Here is a 25,435-nt window from a genome sequence, read left to right on the forward strand (position 1 = left end):
GCAGAAAATGTTTGGATCAGTTTCCGGTACTTAAACAAGCTGTTTTCAAGTTAATGTGTGATACGCGCACAGCACTTTACGGAAACTGCCCTATGTTATTGCTGAATAGTCATCTTCCACAAACCCACACAAACTCAGGTCGGCCTATAAGGCTTTAATATTATGTAGAAGAATAAAAAAGTCGGGGATGGGTTGGTGTTCTTTTAATTTTTGGCCTCCACTCACTGAAACAATCTTGTATTTCTCCACGCCCCCTCCACCTCCGAATCTACGTGCTGTCAGATCTTTTGTCATTTTACTGAAGACATGGCTATACCCTCTTTAGGTTCACGATCAGAACCGGTAATAAGGTCTAGCACTGGGATATCCCTTAGGGGATAAGTTGTGCACTTTATAAGTACCTAATACAATACAATTGTTCAAGACTATCCAAAACAGTGGTGCTATCTGAACCACATCCTCCTACCATATGGGATGGGTTTCTCTCTGCTTCTTGACCTTATTACTAGCGTATTAACCAAGCAGCTTCACCCCCAGCTTGTCATCTGAGCTTGACCTTCTGGCACCTCTTTACCTACAGTACTTCCACCTGAGCCTTCTAGACATACATTAAGGCATAGAGCTTTTTTCTATGAGGTCTTCATATGTGTTTAAGTGGGAAATATTTTGTTTCTGGTGTCTGCAGATGCTCAAATAACATGTCAAGTAGAGTCTGCATTTCTGTGAAATTTCGTTTGGCTTCATTGTTGTATACCGATAATGTGTTTCTGGTATCATCTTGCAATCATAGAACTTCCCGAGGGTCCTTGGATTACTCTACTTCCATACGCTCAGTTAGGATTCCTGCATTAAGCTAAGCATAAATAATGCCAATAATGCAGTATAAGGAGTAGAGGTGAGTTAATGTTTCATAATATCTTACTAATACCCGATTGTCTTTTTCACAGCAGACCTGCTGTTGCTTGATGCCATATCAGTAGTTGGTCTTCAGTGTTTACTAGATTTGCAGAATTAAGTTTTCATTGTCATTAAATATGTAGACCAAAATCGTACATTTTAGTACAGCCATAGTGCAGCATTATTGGTTCCTGGGGATAGTTGATAGGTACAACTATGTGCAAATTCTGACCGAATACATGCATGCTGGCTGTACTCTCTAAGACTACCACCAAGAATCTAATTTTTCCTGTAAAGATCATGTTTAATGAGATTCAACTAACAGTATAGCAGCAACTTCATAATAGCAGGTACAGCAGTTTCCATTCAGGTTTTCCCAGAGCTCAAATATGGATAGCTTGTAAGCTGATTGTGGCAAATCGGAATACCAGGTGTGGTGAACGGCTCTGACTGAGGTTCAATACCTGAAAAGGTTATACGCCGTTAAGGCGTCCTCCGATCTGACTGAGTTGCTACTCTTGGCATGTTTATAATTTGCTAACATTGGGTGATGTTGGCTCATACTGATACAGTGTTAGTCCTAAGAAAGGAAAGAACAGGTTTTGCAGTGAATGGAGAATGGATTGTTGGAGGGATACTTCAGTATTTGAGGCTGTAGATTGTTTGGGCATTTTTTTCAAATTTTTGTTAACTCTTGTAAACTGGAGCACAATTTAAATCTGCCGCACTTATCCATTTGCTGCAAATTCAGTACAAGTATATGTAGCATCCCTGTTCAGTCCTGTAGGGTATCGCGCATCAGGCGTGACACAAATGCATTTCAGTGTGGTAATCCGCATTACTGCCCTAAAATGCATTGTCACGCATATCTACTGTGACTCTGAAAGCAAAGTGTGGCAGCTACAGTGCGCCGCGCCCCCAGTGAGGAACTACTACTGGCAGCCTCACAACTCACTCAACTTCACTAGTGCTTCAAATGTATCAGTTTATTATTGTGATCATTCCCCCGCGGCGCGTCCCTGACACCTGACTTATTAGAATGCCGAACCCAGTCAGGTTGTACTAGTACTTTGCGGCGCTGTGGGGGACGTCGCATCCTGCTGCTGGAGCGCGGAGTTTTGAGGAAGGTGCGCGTCTCCGTGCTGGCCGTTTTGCTGGTGGCGCCGCAAATTGATCATGGCCCCGTTCACAATGCTGCTGCAGGCACCTCGCACCGACCCGGGCTGTCGCCTTGCCTGTTGCTCAGCTGTTCGTTTACTCCCCGCCGAAATTATTGCAACCACCTTCGCTATTTCTAAATAATAAACTAATTGCGGCCTCATTCAGACTTAAGCTACTGAGTTGCGAAGCTACTGGAGTGTCGCAAAACTGTCACTGCTGACCCTGCAGCCACCTGCCCAACTTGGACTTCACCTCTCAAACAACGCGAGTACTTTAATTGACTATTTTCAGTGTTCCCCCAACCTACTGTGCCACGCGGTCGTGGTGGATATTCAGTTGGCTTTTTCACGAGACTTCTACTACAAAGGAGGTTTCAGGCAGGGCCTTATTTAGTCCGCTATTCAGCCAGTGTTCGAAACACACTGGGACTTTTCTCCCAGGGCGTGCTTTCTTTTGCAGTTTTTTAATATGGCGCGAACGCGACCCAATGACATTGAAGGGCTATATTTGCGCCTCAGTTTCATTACAAGGTCACATTAGTTTGCCGTTTGGCATTTTGGAATGTACTGATTTTCCCAGAATCACAAGATTTTGGGGCGGTTTGCCGAGACTCGAACCTGGCTCCCCGTGCCAAAGTCAGAAGCCATTAATCATTTTTCCATGACCAGCATCACCATGTTCTGCATCGTGAATGCAGAAAAAAACCCCACCAGATTTGGTTTGCCTTATGTAATGCCATACCAAATTGTAGCAGCTGATGCCCCACACCACTCCTGCAAGGCTTTAATGACGATGGAGCTACTGTACAATTCAGCATCCTGATCGAACACACCGATGTACCCAACCTGAATGAGGAGGGGCGGGACTGGGGTATGCTGAGAAGTAAGACCTATTTTGTAGCCATCAGTTTTCGGTGGATGTCCCATTACCTGCCATCTCTACATGATGGCTTCTGCTGTTTGGAGTCTTCCTCTAATTGCATCATAAGCAAGCAATCACCAGTCCGTTCCACGGAGCTCAAATGCCACTTCAGATTACAAGGACACTAGGTAGTACCTTTCCATTTCTGGTACTTTGCAGCAGTTAACTTCTTGGCGTTTGTTGCTCAGATGGGTGTAATTTCTGATATTGTATGTTTTATCTTGTCTTCATTGCTTGATTTTGCTCGCGAGAAAGTGTCACTCAGTCTTTCAAATGTCACTCATAATTACACTGAAATTATGAAAATGTCACACACAGCATTCTGAAACCTTGGCAGCTATGCCTGTTGTGTGAATTATGTAAAGGGGCAAAGCCATGCATCGCACCAACTCTATCTGAATATGAACTTGTCACTCAGTGCAATGAGAACTTGGTACAATTTTTTTAGATGTGAGTTATGGGTGCATTTTGATATAAAGGCTGTGCTGCTTGTTACACCAGAGATGGAAATAGGTCAGCATGTGATACTGGTTTTCCTCAAGTTCATTGAGTCGAGGGAGCCGTTGCTTAACTTGTGAAGGTGTTTGCCAGTGGTTGTTCCGGTAATCTTTTTCATCATCAGAACTTGACCCAGCATAAATAGACAGGAACGAGAAAAAGGGTAAAACGATAGGTAAACAGTGACCAAAGGGGAAAGCAGTAATGAAAAAGAACCTGCAAGGGTGAAATAGGAAGTTAAGGATGCAGGGAGTAAGGGACGGGGTTTAATCAAACTAGGCAGCCTTGATATTTGGCTGCCTACACTATTCGACCACACCAGAGATGGGCTTTGCTGCACTTTATTGTTTTAACAAAATGAGAACTGGGAATACTGATTAGCCCACCCTGCACGTCTGAATATTCAAAGGAACTGAGTGGCATGCCATGTGAATATAGATGACAAAAAAATATTCATATAAAGCCTTTGTATTGATCTACTTGTAGCAACGGAAAAGCACAATGCACTTAAACCATGTAGGAACGATGTATTGCACATCTAATGGTGGATATGTTGTAAAGGATGTTTTAGAATTTATGTATTGATGTGACATATGTTTATATAATGTTTTTACAAACTATTTGTAAACTAACAAAACTATTTGTCTGTAGATGTTGGATGTTTGACTAATTTTCTTATCCTTTATCAGTTTTCTTGCTTAAACAGAACAATGTAGAACAATGATCACATTAACTAGCAGGGCTGTGATTTGTAACCACTAACTTCTTTTCAATGTGAATGTTTGGATAAACTGATTTGAAATTAGTTGGCCAAATCATGAAATCTAAATTATATGGTAGATGTTCTGATTCAGACTTGTAAAATGTTTTTAATGCAAAAAGGTTCCTTAATAAATGTGTTATGTTTACAGCGGGAGCAAATGTTTGCTGCACAGGAGATGTTCAAGACTGCAAACAAAGTAACCAGGCCAGAGAAGGCTCTTATTCTGGGGTTCATGGCAGGTTCTAGAGGTATGGATAAAGGATTTCTGACCTATTTATTTATGGACAGCAAATGCAAATGAGAAGTAACCAGTGGACACTTTGGGAAAAAATAAATATACAATTAGTTTTTTGTTGTTTTTTTAGATATTTTTAAGTGTATGTGAAATTCGAGCCAAATGGCTTTGCGATATGTATTTTCTGACCAACCGGTTTTGGGTTGCATTTTCCGAAGTAAGAAAAACAAGCATTTACAATGCAATAGGTCTCGCATTACTGAAAGTGTGAGCTATTGGAGTTGCAAATAATAATGCAATAGGTCTCGCATTACTGAAAGTTTGAGCTATTGACGTAGCATTGTTAATGACCTAGTAGAACCATCATACTCTCTGCCCAGGGGACATAGTTGCACCCCACAGTACAGGGTAACAAAAAGCAGCGCATGACAGGAAACCCAGAAGCAGCGCATAAGCGCCCATTACAGGCGGTAGAACCTGCATGTCTCTGACCAGCTGCAGTACTGGTTCTCCCATGAGTGCAGTGGCAGCTGCAACTCTGAGGCGCCTCCGAACCTCATTCGCGCATGCTACAACCTCCATTTACTTCCAGCTCAAAGGCCGCTTTTTAATAAAAAAAATGAGTGACCAGTAGAACTTTCCTGTGGCGATATAGGGTGGTACCTGGGCTCAGAGCAGCGGTACTCTGGAGGATGGGACAGAGGGGGCCGTGGAAGAGGATGCGTTTGACTAGAGCCATCCGGTGTCTACTTGTGTCACAGAGGATGGCTGAAGCAAAAGTAGTGCCTGGAATGTTGTCATTGTTCCCACTGTGCTGTTAGAAACACATTCAAAATTGTATTTTAAAAGTTAACTTAAACTTATTTATTTATTGTGAAAGTTTTATATAGCGCGAACAAGATCTTTGCAGATAACAGAGCGCTTTACACAGGCAAGTGGGGGGGGTAGGGGAACAAGAGGGCATAGTAGGGGGGGTAGATCATCAAGTTCATGTACATAGCAAAAATATTACGTATAGTACAGGTATGAGGTAGCATGGCATAGTTGGAGCGTAGGTCATCAGAACGATGTAAATAATACAGAAATATAAGTCAAAACACACGTGCATAGGAATATAAAGGCTATATCATAATAAAATACTGGTAATACTGTTCGACGCAATGTCAATCAAACGAATTGTTCAAGTGTATTTAGCCATAAGGATATTTTTGACTTCTTTCTTAAAAAGAAGGGAGGAGGAGATGAGCCTCGTTTGAGGAGGAAGTGCGTTCCAGATCCTGGGCGCCATACCAGAGAAGGAGCGTTTGTAAGTTTTTTCCTTCCGGAATCTTCGCGGTTTCAGCAGAAGATTGTTTGTGCTCCTGGTAGTTCTGGACCCGCCGGAAATTGTCAACTTATGAGTGAGGTAGCTGGGTGATTTCAGGTGTATAGCCTTGTGCGTCATGCAGGCAATTTTCAGCTGTATTCTGGCTTCCAGGGGCAGCCAGTTCAAGACTTTGAAGTCAGGGGAGATATGCAAATGTTTTTTTGATCCAGTGATGAGTCTTGCTGCCGCATTTAGTGACGCTCTGAGGGGTGCAGTTGTCGTAAGGGGGAGGCCGCAGAGGGCCACGCTGCCGTAGTCTATGCGAGGGATGACTAGTGCTTGTACTGCTGTTTGGAAGTCTTTTGCTGGGAGGAAGGGTTTCAGTTTCCTCAAGGTATTTATTTGGAAGTTCGCCCCCTTAGTAGCCTTGCTGATATGCTGCTGCATGTTGAGGTTGGTGTCAAGTGTTATGCCTAAGGATTTTGCTGAGTCCACGATGGTCGGTTGGACATTGAGTGCTGTTAGGTGCTTAAGCCATGTTTGTGCGGAAGATATTTTCGTGGGAGGTGAGATAAGGAGGAACTCAGTCTTCATAGCATTGAGTTTGAGGTGGTTATCGGCCAGCCAAGATTGGGTGCTTCTGATCGTTGAATTCAGACTCAGGATGTCTTTGGGGGATTGTAACTTGAGATATATTTGAGTGTCATCGGCGTACATGTGAAAGTGTACATTGGATGCTTGTAGCAGAGTGGTGAGAGGTTCCATAACTAGGTTGAACAAAGTAGGGGATAGGCAGGATCCTTGAGGGACACCTAACGATACCGGTACTGGTGAAGACATCAGGTTTTTGCTCTTGAATTTTTGAGACCTGTTGTGTAGAAAGGAAGTGAACCAACTAAGCACAGTCCCAGAGAAGCCCATTCTTGTCTTTAGGAGTTCGAGTAAGTTCTCATGTTTCACTGTGTCGAATGCTGAAGAGAGATCAAGAAGGATGAGGAGGCAGGTATTATTTTGATCTAAGATTTGGATGGCGTCATCAATTATGTGAAGTTGCTGCACAAGAGGTGCTGCCACCATATGTAACATTAAAGCGAGACCTCGATGCGAGCGCTTTTTGTAAAAATAAAGCAGACACACAAGCACTCACATAAGCGCCCGGCCGTAGTAAAATGTAAAGCTGACACTAAGGCTCGGACAGCATGTCATGGCTTCTTCAGCAAGACATTAAGTAAATAGTTCTCCCTAACTCCAAATGGAAGCAAGAGAGTAAGGACACATGTTAGAAGAGCTGTCCTTATGGGAGGGAACAACAGGAGAGGGAGGTACTAAGGAAAGACTACTAAGCCTATTGACGAAACAAAAGCCATCATTGACAAAAGACAGGAAAAGGAGCCAATTGTTAAGATGGGCGGAGCTTAATGTCCTATCATGAATATAGCCTGTCTTGAAGAGACTGCGTAAACGCTGCTTAGGTGAGACCTAAAAATGTGGGTAGTTTAATTGAAGGAGCAAACGCCTGTAACTCCTCTAGAACACCAAGTGATTGTAGCTGGGTTTCATGGATTTGGTTTGTGCATCCTATATCGCATACAAACACATTTGAGTCCCTTGTTCATGCGTAGTCCTGTTCATAAACAACAGCCCAATCAACGGCACCCCAATTAAGATCACAACAGACCTTACTCAAGGAAAACGGTTGTGCACAACTAGGGGTCATTCATGCAACGACTGGTCCTGGCTGTCATCTGCACTGAATCCCAGCTCCTAATAGAGCTCGCCTCGCAAAATTAACTCGAACATTCCAACATGCTGCTAGCGAGCGAGAAAAAAATCTAAAGAAAAAAGAGAATTTCACCGAGAGTCTAAAAATATTAACGTGGAATGTCTCAGGACTCAAAAAGCTGCTACTAAGCCCAGCTGCGGTGAAATTCTTGGAGGAAGCTGACATTATTTGCACTCAGGAAACCTGGCTGACCCAACCACTCTCGCTAAGAGGATATGCAGAATACAGTAAAGCGGCTAAAAAGCCCAACAAATTCGGAAGACCATCAGGGGGAAAGTGCGTCTACATAAAACACGCCTTGAACATAGAATTTTGGGAATTACATAATCTACCAGACACTCTACAGGCGGGTATTCTGAAATTCCCCCACTCCACTAACGGAATTCCACCAATACTACTAATCAACATTTACCATAATTCGCAGGAGAACACATCCAACTCGCTCATACTTGCAAATCAATTAGAAACTTTACTGTTAGGCCACCCATCATTAGACTGCATCATCGTCGGTGACTTTAACATTCATAACATAGGGGTTTCAACCAAGCAAAAACAACATCGCGGGGGGACCGACGTACTGAATGAATTCTTAAACTCTCACAAACTGGCGACGGCCCACACATTGCTCTTAAAGAACACCCCGGGAGCCTTGATCGGTCACACGTACAACAACCAAACGACGATCGATTACATCATCTTAAGCGATAACCTGCTAGACAAAATGATAAACTTCTTGGTTCACCAACGTAATGATAGCGATCACGCAGCCCTAACAATAACCATGAACTTATTGGTGCAATCACGATATCAGCTCACATGCGTGGGGGCATCGGACGGCCAAGAATTAACAAAACTGCCCAGAAGAATAAAATGGGGACAGGTAGCCACAGCAACCTTTAACAACTGGGCAAACACGTGGGCAGGCTGGCCCCCACGCAAACACAACCAGGAGATAATAGCTACATGGGAAGGAATCACCTTGACCCTAGCGGCAGAACTCAGGGGAGGTGGGGACAAACCAAGGGCAACCCACTGGCATCCACCGACTACATTCGGATTCAACGCAGAAATTAAAACCAGTGCAAAGGATTTAAACAAAAAACGAAAAGCCTACAGTAAAAACCGCACAACCAAAAACAAAATCCAACTGCAAGAGGTCGCAAAGAGCCACTCCATAAAAGTGTGGGCTGCAAAGCGTAATCATTGCGAGGCTCAGTGGCTGAAAATTTTCGATCTGTTGAGCCCTGGAAAATCACAAGAGTTCTGGAGTTACATCAGTCATCTTGGCCGAGGTACAAATCATAGAGAACTCCCTTGAGGCATCTGTCTGGGTCTGCCATGTAAAAGCGCTTTACAAGGAAGAAGGACTAACTACCCAGCCTCACAACACGACGCCACAAAAACTGGACCCGGCTTTATCTACTAACACAACATCCCCTCCCGGAAAAGCTCTAGTGTCCAAAATATTAAAAAAAATCAGAGCAAACGGTGCACCGGGCCCCAATGGTCTACCAGGCCACTTATTTAAATCAAACATCGAATTCTGGTCTGAAAACCTGACCTACTTATTCTCTGACTGTTGGCTGTCGGGGGCTGTGCCTGACTCATGGCGAGGCTCGTTCCTGCACCCAATTCATAAGAAAGGGACCAAATCAGACCCAACAAACTACCGCATGATCGCCCTGTTGGACATCGAGGGCAAAGCCTACGCAAGCGCCATCTTGAAAGACCTTACAGACTGGGCAAGCGAAAAAAACCTCCTGCCATTCTGTCAAACCGGTTTCAGACCAGGGTCCTCGACTGTGGACAACATCACAGCACTCTCTTACCTAATCAATCGAGCACGGCTGTGCAAAAGTCTCCCCTTATTCGCCTGCTTCATCGACTATTCTGCTGCGTTCGATGGAGTAGACCGCACCATCTTATGGAGAAAGCTGGTCCATTGGAACATCGATCCTTCCCTGCTAAGAGCAATACAATCTCTGTACCAAAACACCTGGGTAAGAATCAAACTTTCAAACGACTCTGCAACTGACAAGATAGACACGAATCGCGGTTTAAAACAAGGGTGCGTGTTGGCGCCCCTACTGTTCAATTTATACACAGCAGACCTGGAGACAGCCCTGCTGGGGGCCACCCTAGCAACACCAAAGATCGGGGCAACCAAAATACATTTCATGCAGTACGCAGATGATCTCGTAATTCTGGATCACACAAAAACAGGACTCCAAAAGGCACTCACCGCCCTGGCAATATATAACAACAAAAACAGGCTGGTAGCAAATCCGACTAAATCAAAAATAGTCATTTTTGGGCACCACCCAAAAAAAAAAGAGCAAAATGGAGCCTCGGCCATTTAACCTTGGACAGTATCCAGAAATACTTATACTTGGGGGTCTCCTTCCATGAATCGGGGTTGTGCGGTACCCACTTAAAGAAAATACAGGGTAAAGGTAAGTCCATCACCTTTGCCCTATGTAAACTACAAGCCCTTATACACAGTCCATCAGCAACGGCCATCCAAAGAGTCCTCAAGGCCAAGTTAATGCCGGCCCTTAACTACGCACACCAGGCGTATCCAGGCAAATTGAATAAGGAGCTGGAAAAAATCCATTGTGGGGCATACAAGAGACTGTATCACCTGCCGAAATGCACAAGAAACACTCTAATTCGCCTGGAATTCTCCCTTAATCAACAAACTCTGGAAGAGATGGCAGCCCTAAGTAAATATTATTACCTCACAACAGCGGCACGTGATAACACACTGAAGGCCGTCCTGAAACATATTTTCACTGAACGAGGGAACCCCTGGTCAGCTACCATCGAAGCTGCCATGACGCAATTGAACCTGGCGATCGAGTCGTGGAACCCAGACCTCGTCAACTACACGACCATCAAACATGCGATAAAGAGGCAAGTGCGCGCACGCTCTCGGGAGTTGGACTTGGAGTCCCTCACGAAAAGAGCCTTCCACGAGTCCTTATGCTTGCCACATACCGCGCACAATCCTCGAAACCATCTCACGCAGGCCGTGGGCCTCCCAGCTTCCACAAGATTCTCGCCTACAGACTGCACCCCCTGCCGCTCAACGAACTATATCATCCGGAAAATGCAGGCACAGGAGTTCGGGATTGCAGACTCTGCAACTATAAACGAGAGTCATTGGCCCACTTACTGTTTTGCTGCCCCGCCTTACGTGCACCCCGCACCCTCTACCTTAGGCCCATTCTTAGGGACGCCGGTACACGAACAGCCAAGGAAGCAATCCATCATCTATACACCTTGAGCATAGTAAAACAGATGGCCTCATTCGGAAAATTTATACAACAGACTCGGCTCGAGCTGATAGCTGCCAAGGCCACGCAGAAATAGAGACTTTGTCGTGGGACACCTGGTGGCCCCCACAGGTCCACGACCGCGTGTGTCCTTATGAACTTTGGGAACTTCTTACAAATGCTTGCCTACAGAAACTTTGTGGTTTTTTTTAACTTTTGTAATTTTATACCTTGGTTTTAATGTAATGGTTTTAAGTAACCACACAATAAAGTTATTCATTCATTCATTCATTAGTCCTGTTAGGTCTGTAAAGTTAAACATTAAAAATCTTGTGGTTTAAAATAAACTATATACCACAGTGGTTGTTTAGTTTCACCTATTATCACTCCCTAATTTTTGGGTTCTAGTCTTTTTAAGAGACCACAGAACCTACTATCTAGTTAACAAGAGGTAAAAATAAATTGAGAACTTATGATGCTTTGTGGTGGGATAGGAAATGTATGTTTAAAATGGTTTGAATACCTAATGGCCCCTGACCAATTATGCTTACACTGTAGTTCTTGGAGGAGGAGTCTTGACTGGAACCTGGTTCAGTGTTTGAACAATATGTACCCTTTTGGACTTGGAGATGGATAGCAAATTTGCCATTTGCTTTCAAGCCAGCAAGATGAGGTCTGCTTAAAAATATTGAACTCCAACCACTATTTGATGTAAAAGATTATATTGTCCCCTTATGTCAGCATATCCAGCGATTTGACATTTGAATACCTTTGGGCTGCAGCTCCCTTGACCTACTGGCTGTTGGCTGTGGCTCTCCATTATGTTAATGATCTTTGTGGGGGTTGGGGGGGGGGAGGCGGGGGTTGGGGGGGGGGGGGGGGGGGAATGCAAGCCCGTCCTTTGGAGTACTTCCATTTTTTTCCAAAAATTAATTAGGGTCTTGCTGATTAATGTATTCTCATACGGCCTGAAAACCTAGAAACACGCCTATTGCCCCGGAATTACACCCACAAGTCCAAGACCCCGCCTACAGGGAACTAGCTGGGGGTTTGATCTGCTAGCTTTGCTTTGCCCAGTAGGTGTCATTTTCCCGTGGGTGTGGGCTCTCTTTTACTGGGGAACCAATGATTTACTGAGGAGACTCTATGATTGTGCTATTGGTGGGGTTCCTAAGAAAACAGCATGCTGATGGTCTACCCCCTCACTAATCGGACTAAACCTACATTTGGGATGAGGTGCATGCTTTAAGTCTGTGTACTGCTCCAACCTACAATGCAATTGACATTTTGGTGAATGATAGGAATTCTCTCCTTCTCCATTAGTTTGGCCAATATACTCCCCACCCCCATTTTATTGCTTGCCTCCACACCCCTTGCATTTCAGGATTCACTTTGCTCTCGTTTTCAGACATCAACTCCGATCTTACTCTTCCCCTTCCATTTCTCTTACCCGCAGCCTTGCCGCTCTGCAATTTTCAGCATCTGTGCTCGGCGATGGTGACTAGCTCGGGTCCAATGAGACTCGGGAAGCACGAGTTGACTGCTTTTTAGTCTTGAAGACTACAACTCCCATGGCTCTATGCGCTTGCATGTACTGTAGTAACAAGGTGAATACTGTGCGTCATTACCATGGAAATAAACTCACAGTGGAGTCCTCAGCTCCCATCACCGCATGCATGGTGTACCTGGAAACAGAAGGGATTCATCTGAAAGTGAGTTATAGATTCCTTACCTTAAAATTTCCCCCAGGCGTCAGACTGGATCCAGAGAATTTTTTCTCAGCAGTTCCCCAGCGCCTCGGTCGACTCCACGTCTGTCGTGGCCGGGATGACTTTGCGGTGCCTACTTATACGCCACCCCTGCGCGCTGGCACAAGCCTAGCGCAGATCACCAGATAGCTACCCCTTTAGTCATTTTTTGACTGAGCTTTTTTGACATTTTGTCGACGTCTTGTGTGCGAGGGATGTCCCACTGTCTGACAAACTGACACGCAGTCATGCTCAGACTGCCAGGCCAGAAACCCAAGTCTGTCCGGGAGCGGTTCCAAAAGCGCTTGCAGGCCCAGCAGTCCGCGTCTCTCCTGGTCTCGCTCAAGGGGAAGGTCTCAAGACCGCTTGCGGAAGCCCCACACCTCGTCCCACTCAGTCTACGAAATTCTCGGGTAAGTCTAAGCACAAGAAGAAGGCAAATAAACACCAGCGCTCTTCGCCTTCTCCCCGTTGGTCAGCTGATGGGAAGCGGGACCTGAAGCGTCGTCGCTCTAAGGCTCCGTTTTCGGTGCCTCCTTCAGGAACGAGACTGCCTCCTCTGTTTCTGGGAGCCAGGGCATCCCCTGCCTAACTTGGTGCGTTTTACGAAGCCCTTCGCAGTATCTATGGGCAGCCTGACTCCGCCGGCGTGCCTTCAGGTCCTGCAGAGCCGGTCGGGGTCCTGTCTTTGATGCCGGAGGGCCCTGGCGGATCCAGGCCTGGATCCAGATTGACACCGGTCGACCTTACTTGACCTTTCCCAGGCGACGCCATCCCGGTGGCCGACACCATCTCCATCCTCACCCCCGAGATGGACCCGGACAGACGTCAAGCGACGACCAATCCAACGCCGGAGGGCACTTTTGTTCTCCTGTTCATCACAGGTGGTCCCCATCGCCCAGAAGGTGGTGATGAGGATTGGGAGGGGTCTCTGGATCCTTTGGCAGCCCAGCTTGAAGAGCTGGACTTAAGAGAGTACCTGGGTGACGCTAGTGGTCTGGACACTTCTCCAGACCTTGGAATGTTTTCTCCCCCTACCATGGCCAGAGAGGAGGGAGCCGCTTACGCTGTGGTAGTGCGAAAGGCAGCCTAGGACTGGAGATCCTTTCAGTGGCAGTCCGGACTAATCTGACCAAGGTGCTTCAGCCTGCGGCAACTTCCTCTGAACCCCTTCTGCCCTTCAATGAAGCCCTCACTGACTTCTTCTGGGCACCTGGTCCAAACCCAGCACAGGTGCTCCTGTGGAAAGAACGATTGGCAGCCACCATACGGCTCGGAGGCGACTGAGTTCATTACCCAACACCCTTCCACCAAGAGCTTGGTGGTCCAAGCCTCTAATGCCAAGGGTGCATTCCCTTCTGCTCCCCCAGACAGGGAAGTGGGATCATCTTGGGAAGCGTATGTTCTCTTCCTTCAGCTTGGCGCTGCGGTCCATGAATACCGGGAGCCTCTCGGGCTGATACTCCCGTACTATCTGCCATACTGTCGCGCAAGTGCTGCCTCGGTGCCCGGAGGAGGCCCGGGTCATTCTCTACCAAGTAGTGGCAGATGGAAGGGACGCAGCTAAATTCACCATTCACTGTGGACTGGATACCACTGATTCACTAGGTAGAACAATTGCCTCATCTGTAGCCCTTGGGCGCTAAGCCTGGTTGAGGAAGTCTGGCTTTTCGGGGGATGTCCAGTCAACCTTGCTGGACATGCCCTTCAATGGCCGTTGCCATTTAGGCGAAAAAGCAGACTCAGCGCTAGCGTGATTTAAGGATTCTCCGACTACTGCCAGATCCTTGGGCCTCGCTGCGTCCTACCGTCCACCTCGGTCTGCTTTTCGCCCCTTTCGTGGCTACGGAAGGGGGCGCCTGCTATGTTCGACCCAGTCTAGCCACTGGTTTACTCAAGCTGCCCAGCCTGTGCGCGGACGTGGGACCCAGCAACCACCTGGGTCTGGGAGCCAACGGGCATGCCAGTCCACCCCCTTCCCCTGCAGCAGCCTCCAAGCCTTCCTAGTCAGACCTTTCAGGGCCGCCAACTGCCAGTACGCGGTACGATTCACCATCACCTCCCCCCACTGACAACCTGTCACGTTGGACAGGTGGGTTTTGTGAATATTCCGAAGGCCCTCCTCCCTCCCCTTCAAGACTGCTCCATGCCACTGTCCTTCGATCGCATGGTGAAGGATCATTTGGCCCTTCTCCGCCCGGAAGAATCGGGTCTCTTGGCCAAGGGAGCTATAAGAGTTCCTGCGCCAGAAGTAGGTTGTGGTTGTTATTCCCGCTACTTTCTGGTGCTCAAGAAGGACAAAGGCCTGTGTCCATTCTACTCCTCCGGCCCTCAATCGCTTCCTCGGGAAGGAGAAGTTCAAAATGCTAACAATGGCTCAGGTCCTGTCTGTCCCTGACCCTGGAAACTGGATGGTGGCGCTGGACTTGCAGGATGCCTATTTCCACATCCCCATCGTGCCAGCCCACAGGCGCTACCTACGATTCACCGTAGTCCACAAGCATTTTCAGTTCACCGTGCTCCCCTTTGGCCTTACCAGTGCCCCTAGTGTTCACGAAAGTCATGGCGGTGGTCGCAGCTCATCTGTGTAGTTAAGGGGTTCCAGTCTTCCCCTATCTCGATGACTGGCTGTTGAAGCCGGGCTTGCCCCAGGCGGTCGTCTCCCACCTCCAGACTACGGTGTACCTCCTGCATTTTCTGGGGTTCACGATCAACATGCCAAAGTCACACCAGATTCCCTTTCAGATGCTCCCTTTCATTGAGGCGGTTCTGGACACAGTGCAGTTTCAGGCCTATCCTCCGGAGCAGCGAATCCGGAATATTCGAGCTATAATACCGATGTTTAAGCCTATATCCCCGATTTCGGTGAGAATGACCCTGAGGCTGCTGGGCCTCATGACCTTCTACATCCTGCTGGTGGCTCATGCCAGATGGCATATGCGGACTCTGCAGTGGGACTTGAGGTTCCAGTGGGCGCAGCATATGGGGTCCACGTCCAGATCTCATAGGGAACTGCACAACAGGTGCAGTGGTTGTTAACGAACCAAGCTTGGGTCAGAGGCAGACTCCTTTCCTTTCCCCAACCAGACCACACAGTAGTGACAGATGTGTCACTCCTGGGATGGTTCAGAAAAGGGGGTGGTGATGGACAGAGCATCTGAATTAAACAGAACACTCATACCCAGTCAAAAGATCAGGGCTTGATCCATCACCGTTTTTTAGCTCACTGCACCATCCCAGTTCAGAACCTGGCTATATGCAAATTAGTCTGTCCCTGGCCCAGTGCATCATGGGAACAGGGCAGACCAAACTACCAAGCCAATTCTTTACTGGAAAGTAAACAAGCTTCCGGGGACCGGTTTCTGGCATTCCCCCTTTTTGAATCGTTTTGGCCACCACAAGTGTGGAAGGGTATGCTCAGATGTGAGTCCCTTGCTCACTGCACCATCAGGATTCAAGCAAGCCGGGCCGAAGACGGCTGTAATGCCAGAAACCGGTCCCCGGAAGCTTGTTTCCTTTCCAGTAAAGAATTGGCTTGGTAGTTTGGTCTGCCCTGTTCCCATGATGCACTGGGCCAGGGTCAGACTTCTTTGCATGTAGCCAGGTTCTGAACTGGGATGGTGCAGTGAGCTAAAAAACGGTAATGGATCAAGCCCTGATCTTTTGACTGGGTAGGAGTGTTCTGCTTAATTCAGATACTTTGTCCATCACCACCCCCCTTTTTTACTCCTGGGATGGGGCAGCCATCTGGGAGAGGCAGAGATCAGAGGTTTCTGGTCTCCGGTGGAGTCCGGGCTTCATATCAACCTGCTGGATCTCCGGGCGATCTGCTTGGCACTGAAAGCATTTCTTCCCTCTCTCAAAGGGAAGGTAGTGTAGGTGTTCACAGACCACACCACCATGTTGAACTGCAATAAAGAGGGCGCGGTAAGATCGTGGACCCTATGTCAGGATGCCCTCTCCCTCTGGACATGGCTGGAACATCAGGGCATGACCCTGGTGGCTCAACACCTGGCAGGTTCTCTGAACGCCAGGGCGGACGAGCTCAGCTGACTGTGCATGGTAGAGCATGAATGGCATCTTCACTCTGAGGTGGTGCAAGGTCTTTTTTCAGCAGTGGGGAGAGCCTATGTTAGATCTGTTCGCCACCGAAGAGAACACGTAATGTGTGCTATTCTGCGCGTTGGAGTTTCCAGGGCGGCACTCACTCGGTGAAGCTTTTCATCATGAGTGGAACTGTGGTCTCTTGTACGGCTTTCTACTTGTACCTTTTCTGCCCAGAGTGCTGAAGTGGATCAAGGGCGACCAGGCCCAAGTTATTCTGGTGACTCCGTACTGGGCACGAAGAGTCTGGTACCCAGAGCTCCTGAGCATGGTCATTGATCCTCCACTCAGACTGCATCTTCAGGAAAATCTTCTGTCGTAGCAGCAGGGGAGGGTTCTACACCCTAACTGTCCAACCTCCACCTCGTTGCGTGGAGATTGTGCGGCGGCAGTTAACAGCTTTTGACCTTCCACCAGAAGTCTGTAATGTCATGTGACAGCCAGGCGTCCCTCCACTAAAATGGTATACGCCTGTAGATGGAACACGTTTGTGGCATGGTGCACAACAAAGGCTGTGGTTCCCCTTTCTGACCCTCTTTCAGTGGTCCTCTTGTATATATTTCTCTGGCACAGCAGGGCTCTGCTCTGGGCACTCGTAAAGGCTATCTTTGCCTTCCTTCGGCTGCCCGATCAGCCTTTCTTGTTCAAGCCCCTTATTGTAAATTGATTGTTTTAGGGGCATTACTCGTCTTTCCTCATCTCCTTTCATAATGCCCCAGTGGGGCTTGAATCTTGTTCGAATGTGTGCTCCCTTCAATCGCCTTCATAACTGTCCTCTCAGGCTCCTCACTTTGACAACTGCCTTCCTTGTTGCCATCACCTCTGCTCACAGGGTGAGTGAGTTTAATGCTCCTTCGTCCAATCCCCCTTTCTTCTCTGTGCATCCGGACAAAGTGGTGCTTCGAATGAGGCCCTCGTTCCTCCCTAAAGTGGTTACACCTTTTCATATTGGACAAATCATTACTTTGCCCACCTTTTTCCCACATCCGCACCCTTCCAAGGAGGTGAGACTCCACTGTCTGGACCCCAAACGTGTGCTGTCCTACCTTGACAGCACAAAAGATTTCCGGGTGAATGATCAACTCTTCGTTGGCTATGTGGGTGCCAAGAAAAGTCGGGCTGTTCAAAAGCGTACCATCTCTAGATGGGTTGTCCTTTGTATCAAAATCTGTTACGTTTTGGCGAAAAAGGAACCTCCAGTGGGACTGCGGGCTCACTCCACTAGAACTACGGCAGCCACCACTGCACTGGCACGTGGAGTTCCACTCCTTGACATCTGTCGGGCAGCCACGTGGGCATCCTTGCATACGTTCACCAGACATTATTGCCTGGACAGTCAAGTCCGGAGGGACTGCTATTTTGCCCGTTCGGACCTCTGGGACTTCCTGGTGTGAACTTGCTTCACAGACCCTCCTCAAGGGGTTGGTATTGCTGGGGTATCTATTCTAAGGTAAGGAATCGTTAACTGTCTTTTTCAGATGAACAAGTTACCTTCAGTAATGAGGTATCTGTAAGAGACATAGGTTAGTTTTAGATTCCTTACCGCCCCATCCATCCTCCCGCTCCGCGAACTGACTTCTACGGATAGGGACTCCCTTACAGGGCCCTAATTGTGGTGCACCAGTGGTCCGTGTCTTCCATGGCTCTGCGCTTCTGGCATGGAAAGTCATGTCATAACTAACATCAGCGTGCAGGGGCTCCAGATCCAGTCTGACGCCTGGGGGACATTCTAAGGTAAGGAATCTAACTAACCTATGGCTCTTACAAATACATCAATACCGAAGGTAACTTGTTCTTTCAGCAGTCCTTTTCCACAACTGATCACGAGCAGTGAAATACTTTGATAGTTATTGAACTGGTTAAGATGACTGATGATTCGGTCAATAGAAAATGTTACTTTTACACTTATTGTTGCTTATGAAGTATTCCAAGTTATTTAGATATTAATGTATGCTGTGCTATTTATCATTTACCAACATAACTGTTTGTCTTGCATATAGTCAAGGCTTTAATTAACCAACAAAGATCTCTCAGTAAAAATGTGCTGCCTTGCCACAATACTGCAGTAGCCCATGTTAAGCCAGTAGCTAAGCAGTCCTTCTCTGGGCTCATCAAGTTAAAACTTTTGTATCAGTAAACGCTTGGTTAGGGATCCAAACAAAAAGGAATGCTGAAAGTAAAGTTTATATAGGTCATTTTAAAAACAAGAATGTGATGTTCTTGGTTTAAATCCAAAAAGGCATTTTAAAGCAAAGGCAGGGTCTAGGGAGGAGACTTACATACACTTAGGGATATCCTGCTTTGTAATAATGTTACCAATGGATAAGGATTCAATTGACCCAATCTCAGTTGAGACCTTGGCAATCCTTGTGTTTTGTACCACGCATCGTCACGTTAACGTTCTGTGAAAATTACAGAACACAATGAGATACATTTTCATTGGAGAGTGGAGAAGATAAGCCATCTGTGGATATAGAAAAAATATTTTAGCGTCTTTCTGTCTGGCAAACATGGAAAGTATAAGACCCCGAGATTCTGAATCACATCTCAAATTCAGATAAGAACAGTTAATATTTGCTGCTGAGAAAGTTCAGCTTTAAGTTAATGGATACGGACTGGGCTGACCAATGAAATGTAGCAATTTACGTACCTAAAGTATCCTCCTATAATTTGTGTTCAAGCATGCTTTTTGTGAAATGAAAATGGTACGGTAGTGAGCCAAAAAACTACTCCATAACTATGATCAATATCAAACAAGGACTTAGTGGCCCCAAGAAGGTAGTCTTCTACGATATGTTCCACAGCTCTGGGCCTGTTAGTAAGGAACCTTTAAATGTACGGCATAAACACTTTACATCTACAGCTCTTGCAAGCTACAATGGAAGCCACCCCGCCCACCAAACAGCATGTGCAGACAGGTGACGGCTCGCACTGTCACCAATGTGGTGGTATTTGAGTCAGTGCCACTGTTGTAACTTTCCACATACATCCAGCACCAAACATGGGAGTTTCCAGAACTGGACCGGCGCCACAGTTTCACTATCGAGGGCAACACAGGACTGATATAACACCCCTTGGAGTCTCCCTGGACAATGTACTCCCAACCCAGAAATACCTTCATCTGTTCAGCCGCGGAGGGAGCCCGGACTTCGGATGCTGAGAACCTCCCTAGCAGCTTACGAGAGATAACTGACAACAGCCGTTAAAGACGCAGACCTCTCTGGAGCTTGCTGAAATGGGGATAATCATGCATCCCATACGCACAAACACTGCAAGTAAGGATGCACAGGGTCGCTTCCACTTTTGTCTAAACTGGGGAATGAGGTTTTTAGCACGAGTGACCCTGAACAAGAGGGGTATACATTGCTGCTTGCTTGTAAAGTTCAATGCGAAATTCTTGTTTTAACGTTCCCACAAATTGATGAATACCCACGCTCTCTTCTTCTGCAAACACAGCACCCACTGTGTGCTTGGTGCGTTGCGCCCCTGGATAGTTTTGACAGTGTAAGGAGGGGGGTGCACAGATTGAAAAACAAAGTTGTAGAGCTTTTTCTCCCCAATAGGTAGAGAAATTACTTCACTCTTTAACTGTCTGCAGATGCCTCAAATTCTTTGATGGGATTCAACTTCAGGTAGACAGAGCAACTTATTTTATTTCGCAAGCACAAAAAATTGGCCTCCCTCTAAACAAACGTTGGTTTGCGTCTACAATTGCCTGCTGTCATCCGAGAACTGCCTGTCCTCAGTAATTACACACTCCTAGAGATGTAGCTACAACATTTGTACTCTTCAGGTTGGCCGCTTGCATCTGACATCTGTAGAGTGGCAAAATGGAAAGCCATCATACTTTCACAAAGAACTACTGCTTGGGTAATGAGACGGCCAGAGTCTGCAGGTGGACAGGAAATTTTACGACTACTGTTTTAATAAGTTAGCCTTTTTCCTGTATATGTACACTTCACCCATATTGTCGCAGGGATCCTGCTCTCACACAGAACTGTGCATAGAGACTTGGAACCTCAGTGAATTAGGGTGTGCCAAAACTCACCTTAGTACCCAAAATCCCCTACCAGACTAGCAATCAGTGTCTCATTGGTTCTTACAAACTCCCAATGTTTAGACAACCCAGAACATGGACTTAGAACACCTCGGGTAACGTGGAACACATGAACACTCTTTCGTTATACCAACATATCAATCCAGAACGAGGAGTAAATGAAGACACGTGCAACTTTGAAATGTTTATTTCTAATGCAGTGTTCTCAAGCGCAGTATCTTAGCTAATACAAGCAAACATATTAAAAGAAACAAAGTAATCAGCATAGTAACTAGTCCATAAAATACAAAGGGAGAAAGCATGTTCAAATGCTAGAGGGAAGACTGCTAAATGGCAGCAAAGTCTTACCCTCCCTTGCTACTATATTATTTTATATCTAAAGAAGGTCTCTTTGGGTTTTAGAAGGGCGGCCCCATACCTCTGATCCTAGTGGTAAGGGATCACATCATCTTCCACCAGCTAAATCAAAGTTCTTGCCGAGCAATCAGTTAAACATTCATAATATTTTCAGAGTTCATACAATTGAAATTGACCAAAGCAAGTCCATATATTGTCCAATAGCCAATCAGACACCAGAGTCCTGAAGTACGTTGATCCGTATTTATTTCAAGATCTTGAAATAAATACGGATCAACGTACTTCAGGACTCTGGTGTCTGATTGGCTATTGGACAATATATGGACTTGCTTTGGTCAATTTTAATTGTATGAACTCTGAAAATATTATGAATGTTTAACTGATTGCTCGGCAAGAACTTTGATTTAACCTATACACCCTAAACTTTGTTCAGGGAACAAGTTGGGAAGTTAGGTGACCTTCCTTTCCTGCCTAGAAGCAATCTCCTGGAATTTGTGAGTTTTTACTTTTAGCCAAACTCTTTGGTGTGCGCCCTTTCCCTGTTACCTATCTTTGCTTATCTTCCACCAGCTCTCTGCATGCGAAGCATCAAGTGTGTCGGCATGCTCTGTCCAGTGAAATATTAAAAACGCGCCTAAAGCCAGAGTTGGCCGCAGGTTCATATATGTTGTGTCTAGAACGTTTGAAGATCAGACCTCACAACAACCACTGTGTTGAAATAACCTTGAAGGACTCGGCACTCACTGTACAGACATAGCTTACCAAGCAAAGCTGATACAATAGCAAAACATATTATTCTCGTGTGAAGCAACATATTCTACTAGGCTCAAAGCTCTAATAACAATATGTGCAGTGTGCAGAAGCAGCAGAAAGGTAAAATGGCGTTTAAACTCCTAATAAGCTCATGCTAACTTAAAACAGTGTGAACGCAAAGCATATCTATATGACAATATCTAAATTAATACATGCGCATACTGACAATTTTCCTTGATACAGTGTTATCTTCTTATTGGTGGATGGTAAATCTGGAAACGACTAGTTGCTTTGCCATAACTACTGTTCTCTAGGTTTAGTATCTTTCATAGATTCATGTGCAGCCTAGCGTCCTGCCTGTCAAAGCGCTGAGAGGCCTTTGGTAGCCATGCGCTTTACAAGTACCTTTTTCATTTCATTCATTATGTTCTGACTACAACATGACACACAGAAGGTAGGTAGGTTTAGTACATTTATTTATCTCGGCAAGTAACACCAGCGCATCTCATCCTTCGGCCAGCGGCTGTCCAACTGCCAGGATGCGAGCGCAGCGTTTACATTAGAACGTTAACAGTCAATAACATTCCACCGAGGCGCGCAGCCACAGTGACGGGAAGATCACAACATACCCGCCTTTCCTCTATACGCAGGTAGAGCAGTGAAATAGAGGAAGAAGAGAAGATCAAAGGGAAAACAGACCAATAAAAGACAAATAGGAAAACAACCCCCAATAAATTACAAAAATGAGGGCAAATCACCCCACCATGAAATCTTGTAAGTGTTGAGGGAATCTCGTAGCTCGTAAAGGTCTTTGACATGGCTGAGTATCTTGGGGACCCTGAGGTGCTGGATCATCAACATTGAGCCTTAGGCTGTTACTCAAATTGTCACCACTCCTGCCTCTCAACTCTGTACAGGTGCGGGAACTGTTGAGCACTTGATCGTGGGCCAACATGTATCCCAAACAGAAATTCCTGTTGACCATCGCTTTAGAAGGGTTGTCTCGTGAGCGATACTTGGCCACCCTTTGTAAGTTCCACTTTTCCTCGTTTGCCAACAAAACATACAAAGGATGCACCTCCTGAACTTTGAAAGGACCATGAAATGTACAGAAGCCTTTGATCCAACGACCAGATCTGACCTTGACCCAGTCTCCAACAAGGAGATTGACAGAAGCCTTGTCTTGGGAATGTACGGGAGGGGAGGGTGAGCATGCATGGGGGTCCCCATGTTCCTGCCACTCATAATCTTCACTTCCAACAACCCTCTGACCCATGAAGGTACGAGTTTGGAAGAAAGTTTCCTACCTCGCATGGCAACAAATGGGAACACCACCAGTGGTATCATTTTCAGTGGTTCGGTAAGCCCACACTAATTCATTTAAGGTTTCATCATTGTCCAGGTTGTTGGTGAGAGTCAAACCAATAGCCCCTTTAATCATGCGGTTGGCTCTTTCCACAATACCATTTGACTGGGGATTGTACAGTGTGGTGAGGGAATCTTTGATGCCACACTCACGGAGGAACTCACACATTTACGTAGAAGTTAATTGGGTGCCATTGTCCGTAATGAGGACTGTGGGAAAACCTTCCTCTTTAAAAATGGTGCGCAGCACTTTAATGGTGACTCTAGTGGTGATCTCTAGAAGCAAGTACACGATAAGCCATCTAGAGTGGACATCCATTACAACCATGCCAAATCTTTTGCTAAGGTGGACTCCTGGCATGGGTCCAATGAAGTCAAGGCAAATGCTATGCCACACTCTCTTCTTGCATTCACTGCATCTTTCAACCCAATTAACCACCTCACTATCCATTCCTGGCCACCAAAATTCATTCCACAAACGTTTTTTTGTCAAAGTCTGCCCTAGATGTCCTTCATGGGCTAAGTTGAATAGTCTTTTACGGGTGCCAAACGGGGGAATTATCTTGTCGCCACGCATGTCAATCTGATCAGCGACAGTGGATAGTTCGTCTAACACTGGTGGGTAGGGTACTCTTCCCTACGTCTACCTTTAAGAATGAGGTTGAGGACACCCTTAAGGACCTCATCTTGTGACATGGCTTCCGCCCATTCTTCTCTACTGACAACACCAGAGCTCCACTGAACAATGTTGTCGACACTGGAGATTGCTCCTTCTCTTTCACTCTTGGACACACCACATTTGTCAACTTTCTCCCAGTCTAATGGCAGGCGCGACAGGCAGTCAGCTTGAACATTGCGTCATCCAGAAATAAACTCAATGTTGAAGTTATACTTCAGCAATCTGGAGGCTAAGCGAGCTAGTCTAGCTGACGTTTTGCCAGTTCCACCAGGTGACAGAATTTTTAGTAATGGTTTGTGGTCAGTACGAAGGAGGAATCTGCGCCCTCCCCCACCCCTCCCCCAACACATGTTCTGAAATATTGGAGACCCCATGTGGCAGCTAGGGTTTCTTTCTCTTTAACAGAGTAATGACATTCAGTAGAAGTCAAAGTCCGGGAGGAGAACGCAACAGATTGCTCGGAGGTGCCATCATTCTGGGATAAAACTGCCCTAATGCCAGTGTCACTGGTGTCAACAGTAACAATAGGTTCGAAGGACAGCTGAGTGCTTCATTCTGCTGGAGTCAAGTTTCGCTCTGTTTTGAACACTGGTTACCTACTAAAGTGACAGTGTTTCTGCCCGTTTAAGCATTGTTATGAAGAACGCTCCTGTTGGAAGGTTACCAAAGGATTCCCATCTCAACAACCGGGAATGATTCAAGCGTGTGAATCTATTAAATGTACCATCAGCGTAGCTACAGGTAAGTAGATATTTAATCAGGAGGCGCTAGGGGGCGCACAGCGGAATGGCTGGGTAAGACCGCAGCTCCGCCGGACGGCTGACAACGCAGCGCCCTAAAGCCGCTCTAATGCCCGCAGACAAGCTGAGCGAGCGAAGCCTTTGGTGTGCGAAGGCAACAGACACGCAATGAGCTGGAAATTGAGGTCTGGTGTCCGGCACTTTCTGGGAAATAAACGACAATAGCTCCGGGAGCCAGGAGCGATCAAGATGGCGGCCATCACGCTCCCCTTCGCGCCAGTGTAAATATCGGCGTACTGGACTCGCCTGCTGGATTGGTGGCGGCGTGTGGCGATCCCAGGTATTTCTGCCCGATGAGCGACTGAAACGATCCTTGGGGGGTGTGCCGAGCCCGACACGAAAGTCTCACATCGGAGAGGTATGATTGCGGTTGGCGTGAGGCAACATGGCGGCGCTCAGAAGGTGGACTCCGGAGGCGGGGAGGCTCGGGTGAAGCGTGTCGCTGGTCCCGGTGGTCTGCATGTGCCGGTGGTGCTGGAAATACCGTAATACACTGAGGCGATTTGTTTAAACGCAGGCGATCCACACTAACGTGGAAGCCTGATACCACAGCGGGGCCCCAGCTTGACACACGTTCCTACGGGGCGGCGCTTTGCTTCCTTGTACCGAAGCAGCTGCGTGAGACACGATTGGAGTGCTGACCCTGCAATTCACACTACAGGGGGCAATTGTGATTTTCGTGACAGGTGACTCCGCTGTCTCACACCTAGAGACCCACAGCAGATTGTGACCC

General features: G+C 46.6%; 1 protein-coding gene across 2 annotated transcripts in view; it reads left to right on the forward strand.

The window, feature by feature from the left end:
• Positions 1–25,435, forward strand: part of NELFA (negative elongation factor complex member A) — a 649,181-nt gene that overhangs the window by 614,652 nt on the left and 9,094 nt on the right. For both annotated transcript variants that reach the window (XM_078678606.1, XM_078678605.1), the window contains exon 10: positions 4,389–4,488. In XM_078678606.1, coding sequence (XP_078534732.1) covers positions 4,389–4,488 — 100 coding nt within the window. The remainder of the gene's footprint in view (positions 1–4,388; positions 4,489–25,435) is intronic.

Source organism: Lissotriton helveticus, chromosome 2_2, assembly GCF_964261635.1.
Source record: "Lissotriton helveticus chromosome 2_2, aLisHel1.1, whole genome shotgun sequence".
In the NCBI taxonomy this organism is placed as follows: Eukaryota; Metazoa; Chordata; class Amphibia; order Caudata; family Salamandridae; genus Lissotriton; species Lissotriton helveticus.